The 15,915-nt window shown below is 40.3% G+C and overlaps 1 protein-coding gene across 1 annotated transcript in view; it reads left to right on the forward strand.

Annotated features, from left to right (window-relative positions):
* rev3l (REV3 like, DNA directed polymerase zeta catalytic subunit) overlaps positions 1-15,915 on the forward strand; it is a 186,480-nt gene that overhangs the window by 103,772 nt on the left and 66,793 nt on the right. Inside the window, exon 13 of the mRNA XM_061924449.1 lies at positions 10,803-14,397. Within this exon, the coding sequence (XP_061780433.1) occupies positions 10,803-14,397 (3,595 nt within the window). The remainder of the gene's footprint in view (positions 1-10,802; positions 14,398-15,915) is intronic.

Below are 15,915 nucleotides of genomic sequence, written 5' to 3' on the forward strand. Positions count from 1 at the left end.
AGCTGCTCCCATTCTCGGGCTGATTTCCTTCTCCATCTTTCCCTCACTCGTGAACAAGACGCCGAGATACTTCGACGCCGAGATACTTCAACTCCTCCACCTGGGACAGAGTCTGGTTTTCTGCCTGGACTGTACAAACCATCGTTTTCCCTGCTGAGAACCATGACCTGAGATTTGGAGATGCTGATCTATTGCAATTCTCTCTTCACTCTTTTCAACAAGTCAACGCTAAAGAGACTTCAGACGGTACAAAATGCGGTTGCCAGACTTTAGACCGGTGCACCCAGACCAGTCCATATCTCCTTCATTTGATCCAGTCTTCATTGGCTTCCAGTCATTGAGTTTAAGATGTCAGTCCTGACTTTCACCTCAGTACATCACTGACTTGCTATGCTCCTACTCTTCAGGGCCCAGCCTCCGGTCTTCAGGCCAGGGTCTTCTAAAGATCCCAAAAACTCATGCTAAAACCCGTAGAGACCTGGCACTCCAGGCTATAGCTCCCAGACTCTGGAACAACTTGCACCAGTCCCTCCGTCATCTTGACTGAGTTGACACTTTCAAGAAGACTTCTCTTTTTAGTAAAGCTTTTAGTTAATGAACCTTTTTCAACCATTTCAACTCATTCAGAACAAGACCACGAGATACTTTAACTCCTCCACCTGGGACAGAGTCTGGTTCTCTGCCTGGACTGTACAAACCATCGTTTTCCCGCTGAGAACCATGGCCTGAGATTTGGAGATGCTGATCTATTGCAATTCTCTCTTCACTCTTTTCAACAAGTCAACTCTAAAGAGACTTCAGACGGTACAAAATGCGGTTGCCAGACTTTAGACCGGTGCACCCAGACCAGTCCATATCTCCTTCATTTGATCCAGTCTTCATTGGCTTCCAGTCATTGAGTTTAAGATGTCAGTCCTGACTTTCACCTCAGTACATCACTGACTTGCTATGCCCCCACTCTTCAGGGCCCAGGCTCCGGTCTTCAGGCCAGGGTCTTCTAAAGATCCCAAAAACTCATTCTAAAACCTATGGAGACCTGGCACTCCAGGCTATAGCTCCCAGACTCTGGAACAACTTGCACCAGTCCCTCCGTCATCTTGACTGTGTTGACACTTTCAAGAAGACTTTTTAGTAAAGCTTTTAGTTAATGAACCTTTTTCAACCATTTCAACTCATTCAGAACAAGACCACGAGATACTTCAACTCATCCACCTGGGACAGAGTCTGGTTCTCTGCCTGGACTGTACAAACCATCGTTTTCCCTGCTGAGAACCATGGCCTGAGATTTGGAGATGCTGATCTATGGCAATTCTCTCTTCACTCTTTTCAACAAGTCAACGCTAAAGAGACTTCATACGGTACAAAATGTGGTTGCCAGACTTTAGACCGGTGCACCCAGACCAGTCCATATCTCCTTCATTTGATCCAGTCTTCATTGGCTTCCAGTCATTGAGTTTAAGATGTCAGTCCTGACTTTCACCTCAGTACATCACTGACTTGCTATGCCCCCACTCTTCAGGGCCCAGCCTCCGGTCTTCAGGCCAGGGTCTTCTAAAGATCCCAAAAACTCATGCTAAAACCCGTAGAGACCTGGCACTCCAGGCTATAGCTCCCAGACTCTGGAACAGCTTGCACCAGTCCCTCCGTCATCTTGACTGAGTTGACACTTTCAAGAAGACTTCTCTTTTTAGTAAAGCTTTTAGTTAATGAACCTTTTTCAACCATTTCAACTCATTCAGAACATTCAACATTTTTTTTTTTTAGCACTTTCAAAGAAATTCCCGAAATTCCCAAATTTCAATGAAATTCCCATTGAAAAGAATGGGACATTTTTCCAAGATCCACAATTCCCACATTTTTTATCCGATTCAAACCCTTCCAACTTCAAAAAAATTCAACCTGTTCAGGAATTGTGTGCTCTCTTTCAACAATTACAAAAAAAAAATTCCCGGATTTCCTGGAATTCCCAGTTTTTAGGGAATTTTTTTCCATTCAAAATGAATGATCCATTTTTCTAATTTACACAATTCCCACATTTTTTAACCGATTCAAACCTTTATACCTTCAACACATTCAATTAATCCTGGAAATTCAAACAACCATTTTTCCACGTTCAACAAATTTTTTTCTAACCTCATTTCCAACCTTTTTTCGTGCGACGACTCCTTTCACATTTTTCAACCCGTTTCAACCGTTCCACCGTCGAAACATTCCTCTTAGTCAGGACAAAAAAAACCCAAGTTGGTTTAAGAACTTGAAAAACTCCCAGTTTTCCCGAAATCCCCAAATTTCAATGAAATTCCCATTGAAAAGAATGGGACATTTTTCCAAGATCCACAATTCCCACAAACCCTTCCAACTTCAAAATATTCAACCTGTTCAGGAATTGTGTGCTCTCTTTCAACAATTACAAAAAAAAATTCCCGGATTTCCTGGAATTCCCAGTTTTTAGGGAATTTTTTTCCATTCAAAATGAATGATCCATTTTTCTAATTTACACAATTCGCACATTTTTTAACCGATTCAAACATTTTTTACCTTCAACACATTCAATTAATCCTGGAAATTCAAACAACCATTTTTCCACGTTCAACAAATTTCCAGGAATTCCTGTTTTTTTCTAACCTTATTTCCAACCTTTTTTAGTGCGACGACTCCTTTCACATTTTTCAACCCGTTTCAACCGTTCCACCGTCGAAACATTCCTCTTAGTCAGGACAAAAAAAACCCAAGTTGGTTTAAGAACTTGAAAAACTCCCAGTTTTCCCGAAATCCCCAAATTTCAATGAAATTCCCATTGAAAAGAATGGGACATTTTTCCAAGATCCACAATTCCCACAAACCCTTCCAACTTCAAAATATTCAACCTGTTCAGGAATTGTGTGGTCTCTTTCAACAATTACAAAAAAAAAATTCCCGGATTTTCTGGAATTCCCAGTTTTTAGGGAATTTTTTTCCATTCAAAATGAATGATCCATTTTTCTAATTTACACAATTCGCACATTTTTTTACCGATTCAAACCTTTATACCTTCAACACATTCAATTAATCCTGGAAATTCAAACAACCATTTTTCCACGTTCAACAAATTTCCAGGAATTCCTGTTTTTTTCTAACCTTATTTCCAACCTTTTTTAGTGCGACGACTCCTTTCACATTTTTCAACCCGTTTCAACCGTTCCACCGTCGAAACATTCCTCTTAGTCAGGACCAAAAAAAACAAGTTGGTTTAAGAACTTGAAAAACTCCCAGTTTTCCCGAAATCCCCAAATTTCAATGAAATTCCCATTGAAAAGAATGGGACATTTTTCCAAGATCCACAATTCCCACAAACCCTTCCAACTTCAAAATATTCAACCTGTTCAGGAATTGTGTGGTCTCTTTCAACAATTACAAAAAAAAAATTCCCGGATTTCCTGGAATTCCCAGTTTTTAGGGAATTTTTTTCCATTCAAAATGAATGATCCATTTTTCTAATTTACACAATTCGCACATTTTTTAACCGATTCAAACCTTTATACCTTCAACACATTCAATTAATCCTGGAAATTCAAACAACCATTTTTCCACGTTCAACAAATTTCCAGGAATTCCTGTTTTTTTCTAACCTTATTTCCAACCTTTTTTAGTGCGACGACTCCTTTCACATTTTTCAACCCGTTTCAACCGTTCCACCGTCGAAACATTCCTCTTAGTCAGGACAAAAAAACCCCAAGTTGGTTTAAGAACTTGAAAAACTCCCAGTTTTCCCGAAATCCCCAAATTTCAATGAAATTCCCATTGAAAAGAATGGGACATTTTTCCAAGATCCACAATTCCCACAAACCCTTCCAACTTCAAAATATTCAACCTGTTCAGGAATTGTGTGGTCTCTTTCAACAATTACAAAAAAAAAATTCCCGGATTTTCTGGAATTCCCAGTTTTTAGGGAATTTTTTTCCATTCAAAATGAATGATCCATTTTTCTAATTTACACAATTCGCACATTTTTTTACCGATTCAAACCTTTATACCTTCAACACATTCAATTAATCCTGGAAATTCAAACAACCATTTTTCCACGTTCAACAAATTTCCAGGAATTCCTGTTTTTTTCTAACCTTATTTCCAACCTTTTTTAGTGCGACGACTCCTTTCACATTTTTCAACCCGTTTCAACCGTTCCACCGTCGAAACATTCCTCTTAGTCAGGACAAAAAAAAAACAAGTTGGTTTAAGAACTTGAAAAACTCCCGGTTTTCCCGAAATTCCGTAATACCATTTTTCACTTAAAAAAACTGTTACTACTTCAACATTTCATGACCGATTTAAACAATTCCAAGACCAACCAATTCAACCTGTTCAGGAATTGTGTGCTCTCTTTCAACAATTACAAAAAAAAATTCCCGGATTTCCTGGAATTCCCAGTTTTTAGGGAATTTTTTTCCATTCAAAATGAATGATCCATTTTTCTAATTTACACAATTCCCACATTTTTTAACCGATTCAAACCTTTATACCTTCAACATATTCAGTTAATTCTGGAAATTCAAACAACCATTTTTCCACGTTCAACAAATTTCCAGGAATTCCTGTTTTTTTCTAACCTTATTTCCAACCTTTTTTAGTGCGATGACTCCTTTCACATTTTTCAACCCGTTTCAACCGTTCCACCGTCGAAACATTCCTCTTAGTCAGGACAAAAAAAAAACAAGTTGGTTTAAGAACTTGAAAAACTCCCGGTTTTCCCGAAATTCCGTAATACCATTTTTCACTTAAAAAAACTGTTACTACTTCAACATTTCATGACCGATTTAAACAATTCCAAGACCAACCAATTCAACCTGTTCAGGAATTGTGTGCTCTCTTTCAACAATTACAAAAAAAAATTCCCGGATTTCCTGGAATTCCCAGTTTTTAGGGAATTTTTTTCCATTCAAAATGAATGATCCATTTTTCTAATTTACACAATTCCCACATTTTTTAACCGATTCAAACCTTTATACCTTCAACACATTCAGTTAATCCTGGAAATTCAAACAACCATTTTTCCACGTTCAACAAATTTCCAGGAATTCCTGTTTTTTTCTAACCTTATTTCCAACCTTTTTTAGTGCGATGACTCCTTTCACATTTTTCAACCCGTTTCAACCGTTCCACCGTCGAAACATTCCTCTTAGTCAGGACAAAAAAAAAACAAGTTGGTTTAAGAACTTGAAAAACTCCCGGTTTTCCCGAAATTCCGTAATACCATTTTTCACTTAAAAAAACTGTTACTACTTCAACATTTCATGACCGATTTAAACAATTCCAAGACCAACCAATTCAACCTGTTCAGGAATTGTGTGCTCTCTTTCAACAATTACAAAAAAAAATTCCCGGATTTCCTGGAATTCCCAGTTTTTAGGGAATTTTTTTCCATTCAAAATGAATGATCCATTTTTCTAATTTACACAATTCCCACATTTTTTAACCGATTCAAACCTTTATACCTTCAACACATTCAACTAATCCTGGAAATTCAAACAACCATTTTTCCACGTTCAACAAATGTTTTTCTAACCTCATTTCCAACCTTTTTTAGTGCGATGACTCCTTTCACATTTTTCAACCCGTTTCAACCGTTCCACCGTCGAAACATTCCTCTTAGTCAGGACAAAAAAAAAACAAGTTGGTTTAAGAACTTGAAAAACTCCCAGTTTTCCCGAAATTCCGTAATACCATTTTTCACTTAAAAAACTGTTGTTTCATGACCGATTTAAACAATTCCAAGACCAACCAATTCATCTCATTCAGGACATGCATGCTTAGTCATTAAAAAAAAAAAAAATCCAGCTTTTTCCAAAATTTCCAGGAAGTTCCCATTGAAATGAATGGGACAATTTTCCACGTTGCACACATTCCTACATTTTTCAACCTATTTAGATTTATTGATCCCCTTGGGGAATTTCATTTTCACTGCCGTACATTTGAACAATAGACATTACACATCACAAAACAAAAATAACAAAAAGACATCATACATGACCAACACATTTACAGGCTTGTCAGGCAGGCCTGTTGTTAAGGGCGGCTATAGCTGCAGGGATACGGCTTTTCCTGAGGCGGGCCCTCTGGAATTTGATGGTTCTGTATTTGCGCCCTGATGGTAGTGGGATGATGTATTGGTGTAGTGGGTGAGTGATATCCTGGACTATCGTGTTTGCCAGTCAACACATTCCATTCATCCTGGACATTCAAACTAACACTTTCCCAAGTTCCGATTTTCCTGTAAATTCAAACTCTTTAACATTCAAACTATTCTTACATTCATACTACATTCTGTCAGTATTTCACTTCAATTTCAGCATTGGAGAATTCACACCTCATTTAGTTTATTATGGTCTTAAAAAAAAGTCCTATAAAGACACAAAATAAATTAAAGCTGCAAGCAGCATTGGTCGGGCCCGCGTATTTGGCAGGTGCTAGTCCTAAGTGTCCCAATACTTTTGTCTACTTTTAGTCTGAAGTGTCCCAAGACTTTTGTCTAGTGTACCTACCTTGTCTGCATTGTGTGGGCACGTTGGTGCTTCCTGCTTTTAAGCAGCCATCTTAAAAAAACAGCAGCGCAGCAGCATCAGCGCAGCGGGTCTTTGAAGGGTCATAAAATCAAAACCGGAGCAGGTATTAAAAACGCTGTTCTGTTATGTTATACACAAGGGTTTAATCTCTCTCCTGTGTTAGTTTGAAGCCGAAACGACAAACGCGCTCAGACCTTCCCCGTGGGTGAAGGAAGGTGACCGGTTTTTTACAAAAAATTTGTTTTGAAGGGGGAATAGCAAACTTCCTGTTGATTTTTGCTGGGGGTTGTCAATTTATGAAATGTAGGTCTAAGTGAGACCTACATAGATGGGTGAAGGAAGGTGACCGGTTTTTACAAAAAATTTGTTTTGAAGGGGGAATAGCAAGCTTCCTGTTGATTTTTGCTGGGGGTTGTCAATTTATGAAATGTAGGTCTAAGTGAGACCTACATAGAGGTTTTTGTTTCATGTCTCTCCGACCTTCCCAGGGAGAGTTACAGGCAGTTTTGTCAGTTTTTTCATCCGAGGAGCAGTTTTTTGTGCGTTTCATTAAAAAATTGCGCTAGAGCACAATTTTGAGATTTGCCAGTCCTGATGTGTGTGTTCAGTTCGGTGAGTTTTGAAGCATGTTAAGGGGGTCAAATTACAGCTCAAAGAGGCAAAAGTGACTGTTTTTAGTACTTTTTTGTCTTGAAGGGGGAATTGCCAACTTCCTGTTGATTATTGCCGGAGAATATACTATTATGAAATCTAGGTCTAAGTCACACCTACATAAAGGTTTTTGTTTCATGTCTCTCCGACCTTCCTAGTGGGAGTTACAGGCAGTCTAGTTGTTTTTTTTTTCGTAGGGGGCGCTAGAGCGTAATTTTGAGTTTTGTGGTTCGTTTTTTTTTTTTTAAAAGGCAATTTTCGCAGGTCCTGATGTGTGGGTCAAATATGGTGAGTTTTGAAGCATGTTAAGTGGGTCAAATTACAGTTTAAAGTGGCGGCGGAAGAATAAAGAATAATTAAAGCTGCAAGCAGCGTTGTTCGGGCCCGCGTATTTGGCAGGTGCTAGTCCTAAGTGTCCCAATACTTTTGTCTTCTTTTAGTCTGAAGTGTCCCAAGACTTTTGTCTAGTGTACCTACCTTGTCTGCATTGTGTGGGCACGTTGGTGCTTCCTGCTTTTAAGCAGCCATCTTAAAAAAACAGCAGCGCAGCAGCATCAGCGCAGCGGGTCTTTGAAGGGTCATAAAATCAAAACCGGAGCAGGTATTAAAAACGCTGTTCTGTTATTTTATACACAAGGGTTTAATCTCTCTCCTGTATTAGTTTGAAGCCGAAACGACAAAGGCGCTCAGACCCTCCCCGTGGGTGAAGGAAGGTGACCGGTTTTTACAAAAAATTTGTTTTGAAGGGGGAATAGCAAACTTCCTGTTGATTTTTGCTGGGGGTTGTCAATTTATGAAATGTAGGTCTAAGTGAGACCTACATAGAGATTTTTGTTTCATGTCTCTCCGACTTTCCCAGTGGGAGTTACAGGCAGTTTTGTCATTTTTTTCTTCCGAGGAGCAGTTTTTTCTGCGTTTTATAAAAAAATTGCGGTAGAGCACAATTTTTAGATTTGGGGTTAGGTTTTTTTATTGGATCACAAATTTTGCCAGTCCTGATGTGTGTGTTCAGTTCGGTGAGTTTTGAAGCATGTTAAGGGGGTCAAATTGGGGCGGCATGGCGTAGTGGGTAGAGCAACCGTGCCAGAAACCTGAGGGTTGCAGGTTCGCTCCCCGCCTCTTACCATCCAAAATCGCTGCCGTTGTGTCCTTGGGCAGGACACTTCACCCTTTGCCCCCGGTGCCACTCACACCGGTGAATTGAATGATGAATGATAGGTGGTGGTCGGAGGGGCCGTTGGCGCAAATTGCAGCCACGCTTCCGTCAGTCTACCCCAGGGCAGCTGTGGCTATGAAAGTAGCTTACCACCACCAGGTGTGAATGAATGATGGGTTCTACATGTAAAGCGACTTTGGGTACTTAGAAAAGCGCTATATAAATCCCAGTTATTATTATTATTATTATTAAATTACAGCTCAGAGAGGCAAAAGTGACTGTTTTTAGTACTTTTTTGTCTTGAAGGGGGAATTGCCAACTTCCTGTTGATTTTTGCCCGAGAATATACTATTATGAAATCTAGGTCTAAGTCAGACCTACATAAATGTTTTTGTTTCATGTCTCTCCGACCTTCCTAGTGGGAGTTACAAGCAGTCTAGTTTTTTTTTTTTCGTAGGGGGCGCTAGAGCGCAATTTTGAGTTTTGTGGTTTGGTTTTTTTTTTTAAAAGGCAATTTTCGCAGGTGTGTGGGTCAAATATGGTGAGTTTTGAAGCATGTTAAGTGGGTCAAATTACAGTTTAAAGTGGCGGCGGAAGAATAAAGAATAATAAAACCTTACAAATTCAATAGGTCCTTATGTCCCATTGTATAAGGACTCCCTTTGGGCCCATGCGGGCCCTAATAATCCAAGTCGTTATGATCTGTGTTGATATAGCATGGGATTGTTATCGGTCTCAGCCAACACTCAAGGCTGCAATATCAATATTCAATCTGAAAAGAAAAAGGTGTATCAGGACACCCCTGCTTTTAATGATCCTCCAATTTCTTCCTTTTGTTCCTCGTTTGAAGTCTGGTCAGTTTTTGTTTTGCTTTGTCAACCCCTTGTCGAGAGAGATTTGTAATGACTCAAAAATCTTCTGAGATGAACTGCTAATTAAGGCTGAAACGACGCGTCGACGTAGTCGACGTCATCGGTTACGTAAATACGTCGACGCCGTTTTTGTGCGTCGGCGCGTCGCATATTTACGTCACACTACTGTCATGGCGGAGCGCAAAGCAGACGATGCGAGCGAGGGGAAAAAAGCACGCCAAAAGTCGTCAAAAGTGTGGGAGTATTTCAATAAACGGCCTAATAATGTTGTTGTATGCACACTGTGTCGAGCGGAAATGGCCTATCATAGCAGCACAACGGCTATGAACGAACATTTGAAAAGAAAACCCCCGACAGCGTTCTTGCCATCACCATCAACTAGTCAATCGTCCGCGTGCGTATACGTTGTCATCATTACACAAAAACATGAATGTGTCATTTGTATCTGCATTGTAAATTCATAAACTAAAGCACCGTTTGCTCTGAGAGGCGCGTTTGGCGTGCCTGTTCAGTGTTTACAAAGACGCGCTCCTCTTTAACGCTGTGGAGAGGCGGCGGCGGCGGCGACGAGCGAGCGGCGAGGCGGGGCGCGCCGGGAGCGACGCCGCAAGAGACAGGGGACGACGAGCGAGCGAGGAAGAGGAGCTGAAAAGCGAGGAAAGAAAGAGAAAAGAGTTGGAAGAGAAAAGACTTTGTGTAAAATTAAAAGATTGTAAACCTGGCAAAGCCGTCTGGCGTTCAGTCTGTCGGTCCTGAAAGAACCCCACGGCACAAGACGTGTCACAAACGCTAACGTTAATTAGTTGTGCAAATACCTTTTACAACATTAACAGTTACATATACTATGTACAAACCAACAATTAACTTTCACTTTAATCATACTATCATTGTTGTGTTATTAAGCAAAATAAGCAATACTTTTACTTTTGTTGAAATGTTTACACTGTACACTTTTTTGTATTGGATGTTTAGCTTTATTTTTGCACATTTTAGCAAATAAGCAATACTTTTACTTTTGTTGAAATGTTTACACTTGTTACAGAATATTTCCGTTTTGCACTTTTTTGTATTGGATGTTTATCTTTATTTTTGCACATTTTAAAGCAAAATAAGCAATACTTTTACTTTTGAAATGCTTATACTATTGCAGAATATTAAGATTTGCACTGGATGTTTACTTTTATATTTGCACATTAAAAAGCAAATAAGCTACTTTTAATTTTGTTAAATGTTAAAAGTTTTAAATGTTTACATTGTTACAGAATATTTTGTCATGTTGTTGTCAATGTTGACTGAGTGGCCATACTTTTTTTTTTGTAAATAAAAGCCATGCCTTTTGAAAAAACTGGCCTACATTTATTTTTTCCTCTTCATTTTAAATAAAAAAAATAATCGTTAAAAGGAAAAATAATCTATAGATTAATCGAAAAAAATAATCTATAGATTAACCGATTAATCGAAAAAATAATCTATAGATTAATCGATAGAAAAATAATCGTTAGCTGCAGCCCTACTGCTAATACAAGTTAACATGCAATTAAGAAAATTCTAAAGACAGACTTCTCTTTCTGTTTCCATTCCTAGATTCCTCCTTAACAGAGAGTGGCTCTCGGACTCAGTCTTCTCTCATAGTCACGGAGAAGATAATAGTGAAAAGGAATCCCTTCCCTGGAGAGATTGGCCATCTTGAACCCCCTTCAACAGCTAAGATCTTTCTGGAATGTAAGCTCCCAGAGCACCGACCGGTTCATGTGCTGGACACGGAGCAACCACTCGACAAGCACTTTCAGCCTAAGAGCCGTCAAGACAGCAGTAGTGAATGTTCCGCGGGCTTAAAGGTCAATAAAGAAATCCCGTACATCCCCCCCGTCAAACACCCGATCCCCTGCAAGACAATCAGTCACCCGGAGGTGCAGGCCGTCTGTGGTGACAAAGAGGACATTCGGAAAGCATCTTTAGCTCTGGATAACGCGGATATTAACAGTTTCCAATTCAGCAACAGTAAGATCACCAAAAGAAGAAAGAATTACAGCAGCATGACGAATGTAGAAACCAACTGTCTGTCGATCCTTCAGAACCACAGAGCCTTCTCTCTCTGCTACTCCGAGCTGAGGAACTGCTCCACCAAGGCAGACCTGGAACTTAGCCAGATGGACAGAAATAGCCCCAGTATTCCCTCGGCCCCATCAGCGCTACAAGAGGACGTTTTTCACAAGGGGGAGAAAAGTCAAGACAGCGAAGAAGGAGATGTGGGTGAGCTGAAAATAAGGTACGAGGACTATCAGAAAAACAAAACGGAAAAGACCGTCGTCGGCCAGCAGGAAGCACACTACAAGTTTTTCCCGAGCGTCATTCTCTCGAACTGCCTAAATAGAAAGAAATCGTTCAGCAAAAAGCTCCCTGAGCCGGAGCAGTTGCAAAATCACAGGTCAAGGCTAAAAGTCGGTCAAAAGAGACCGTCAGGCCTGAGAAACAAGTTAAACATAGATGACAGCTCCACCTCCGATAGCCAGATTAGCATGGGCTGCACCTCTGTCACTCCCGATCACCCCGGCATTGGTGACACAGAAATGTTAGTTTGTGAGGAGGATTTCGCAAAAGAGTCCATCTCGGACGAGCCGGTCCAAGAGGGACAATCGCTCACAGAAATCGGGGAGAGATTTGTAAACAAAGCGGCCGAACAGCTTCCTGTGCCCACTTCCACGGACACTGACCCAGCTCTCAGTTTCTCAGAGGACACTAAAGAAGACAGTTTGAGTCTCCTGCAAGATTTAGCCACCACAACCAGTTGTACAAACCCCTCATCCCTGCCTGGGAGTAAATACACTCTGAGGACTAAACGGAAGATGTTATACGACAGCGAGGACGGAGACTACGTAGGTACTGCCCGCTCTAAAAGCCAATCCACTGTGAAAGAACGTCTCAAAGGGTGCAACGTCCGTAGTGGGCATGACCTAAAATACCAGAAACGGCGTAAGAAGGAACCCCCCGTCATCGTCAAGTACATCATTATCAACAGGTTCAAAGGACAGAAAAACATGTTGGTGAAAATGTGTAAGGTCAACGCAGAGGAGCAGAGGGTAACACTGACGGAGGAGAAGTTGGATGAGTACAATAAATTGGCTCCTCTGAAGGATTTCTGGCCAAAGATTCCAGAGTCTACCGCAGTCGAGTTCCCGGTCGTGGAGGCAAAAGCAAAAAAACTGCAGAAACGGAAGTCGAAAGTCAACTCTACAAATAAAAGTACTGTAAACAACTCCTCCAAATGTCAATCTGGATCGGATGAAAAGGTCAAAAGAAAAAAGGGATCTCGGAGGAGTCAAGGTTTACCCTCCTTACCCCCTCCTCGACCATGTTACTGTGAGCATGCAGATGACCAGAACCGTGATTATACCGATGTTATGTTGGAGCTAGGCTATCTCTCTGACAGTGCACAAAGCCCAACAGACTCAACTCCCCCTCGCTGCTGGTCTCCAACAGACCCCGTCATGGCCCGGACGACTTCAAAGCAACTAATAAACCCACACAGTGATCCGTGTCTTAGTTTTTCTCATCAAATGCCACTGTTTGCAACCAAAAGGTGTAAAACGTCCAAACCTAAGACATCAACAGATTCTAAAAGGAACCTCAAGAAAAAGTCTGCAACAAAGACCCTAGGAGAAAATCCAAAAAACCAGGAATCACAAATCAAAAAGGCTAATCCAAGACGGGGAAGGAAAGCTGTCGGGACGGATGAAAAAATAAACAGCACAGCAAACACCCCAAAACCCAGATGGGCAAACAAAAGGAAGTCAATGGATCCTAAACATCACAATACCAGGAAAGATATATCAAAGGTACTTTTCCCCGAAGAGGATTCATCTCTGTCAAAAAAGGTAGGTAACAGTCAAGACCAGACAACAGTTGTACCAAAAATCGAGGACTCTAAGATTTCTATCTTAGAGTCCAATCAAAATATGTCACCACAGGTTCAGACAAAGCAGCAAAGTTGTCAGACCACTGTTGTAAAGGTAGAACCTGGCACGGGGGACTTCAAAGCGTCAACATGTTCAACCTCACTAGAAGACCGTAAAAACTCTCAATCAGCAAAAGCCTCCACACAGTCAGGCTTAACCGACAGACAGGTTTCCGGTCTCTCTCAGACCCCCTGCAGCTTGTCTGTCCTCAGGAAACTTTACCAAAAGAGTCAGCATGGTCAAACTCCGGCGGGGGATTCCACTGTCGCAGCTCCAATAACAAAGCTAGCCAAATCAAGAAAAGCTACTCCAAGGAAACCACTGGCCACCACTTCTTCAATGCCCAAGGATATCAAACCCAGGAAAAGAAAAAGCAAGCCAAACAACACTCGGCCTACGTTGTCAGTGAAGCAGGAGGACATAACGTTGGATGACTGCTTGCTCTTTCCGTCCAACCCGGACATGGACACTTGCAACCTGATAGAAGACAGCCTGTCCCCAGAACTGCCACACAACTGTTCCTTTGACATAAACGCCATCGATCAGACACAATTCTCCAGCCCGTACAGCGGCACTCAGTTTGTCCTGACTGACAAACATTTACCTCTGAAGTTTTTGAGCGATGCCAACCAGGAAGCCGTTGTTGCCCAGGCACTGGGCTTCGAAAAGAAGTCGGATTGGCTGCCAGGTTCCGAGGAGGACTTTGAATGGCACAGGTTCAAGCCCTCCAGTGCTGACATCCTGGACAGACGGGACCACGGGGAGGGTCCACCCAACCACCTCACCTTCATTGACTCTGACAAGTTCCAACCCAGAGATGGCCACTTGTCTTCAGGCCACGCCCAAACCCTCAGCCCCTTTCAGGACTTCCACTGTGAAAGAAAAGATCTGCTGTTCTCAGCCTGTGATCCCGTGTTGCCTCTGAGCTCCGTCTCATTCGCTTGCCACGAGGGGTCTCCGACAGGCGACTTTCTGGAATGCATTGACGGGTTCACATCCCCCACGCCGAGTAGCTCTCCTCGGTCTGTCAGCTCCTTCTCTCAGGTGAGGGCCAGCCAGGTGCTGCGGGGACCAGGAGGAGGCGGAGCCCACATTCTGAAGCCCCTCATGTCCCCTCCGAGCAGGGAGGAGATCCTCAGCACTTTGCAGGACCTGGAGATATCAGAGGCCACCTTTCAGGAGCCCTTCTGCAGTGACCCCTCCGATGCACCTGGAAAACCAATGTGAGAATCTATTCATGTTTAACACACAGCAACTATTGTTTACTTTTCAGCTATATTATGACAGTTATTCAAACATAGCTCCTAAACCAAACATGCAAAATGTCTAATAATGGCTGGAATAATGTATCTTTTTGAGTTTTACTAGAATCGGGTGTTTTTGTAAGGTTTGCAAACACAAAAAGTAGTTTTTTACTCAATATGACAGTAATGTTCTTAGAATCCTGAGATAATGCGAAAAAAGCAATACAAAATTATTCAAACTTAACTTTGAAACCAAACATGCAAAATGTGTAATAATGCCTGGAATAATGTATCCATGTGAGTTTTACTAGAATCAGGTGTTTTTGTTTGCAAATACAAAAATTAGTTTTTTACTCAATATGACAGTATAACTGTCATACTAAATAAGACAGTTATTTAAACATAACTCCTAAACCAAACATGCAAAATGTCTAATAATGCCTGTAATAATGTATCTTTGTGAGTTTTACTAAAAACATATGCTTTTGTAAGGTTTGCAAATACAAAAATTGTTTTTTTACTCAATATGACAGTAATGTTTTTAGAATCCTGAGATAATGCGAAAAAAGCAATACAAAATTATTCAAACTTAACTTTGAAACCAAACATGCAAAATGTGTAATAATGCCTGGAATAATGTATCCATGTGAGTTTTACTAGAATCAGGTGTTTTTGTTTGCAAATACAAAAATTAGTTTTTTACTCAATATGATAGTTTAACTGTCATCCTAAATAAGACAGTTATTTAAACATAACTTTTAAACCAAACATGCAAAATGTCTAATAATGCCTGGAATAATGTATCTTTGTGAGTTTTACTAGAAACATATGCTTTTGTAAGGTTTGCAAATACAAAAATTAGTTTTTTACTCAACATGACAGTATAACTGTCATACTAAATAAGACAGTTATTTAAACATAACTCCTAAACCAAACATGCAAAATGTCTAATAATGCCTGAAATAATGTATCTTTGTGAGTTTTACTAGAAACATATGCTTTTGTAAGGTTTGCAAATACAAAAATTAGTTTTTTACTCAACATGACAGTATAACTGTCATACTAAATAAGACAGTTATTTAAACATAACTCCTAAACCAAACATGCAAAATGTCTAATAATGCCTGAAATAATGTATCTTTGTGAGTTTTACTAGAAACATGTGCTTTTTTAAATGTTTGCAAACACAAAAAATATTTTACTCAATATGACAGTAGTGTTCTTAGAATCCTGAGATAATGCGAAAAAAGTAATAAAGAATTATTCAAACATAACTTTTAAACCAAACATGCAAAATGTCTAATAATGCCTGGAATAATGTATATATGTGAGTTTTACTAGGAACATATGCTTTTGTGAGGTTTGCAAACACAAAAAACAGTATTTTACTCAATATGACAGTAATATTCTTAGAATCCTGAAATAATGCGAAAAAAGCAATAAAAAATTATTCAAACTTAACTTTGAAATCAAACATGCAAAATGTGTAATAATACC

Source organism: Nerophis lumbriciformis, linkage group LG29, assembly GCF_033978685.3.
Source record: "Nerophis lumbriciformis linkage group LG29, RoL_Nlum_v2.1, whole genome shotgun sequence".
NCBI classification, from domain to species: Eukaryota; Metazoa; Chordata; class Actinopteri; order Syngnathiformes; family Syngnathidae; genus Nerophis; species Nerophis lumbriciformis.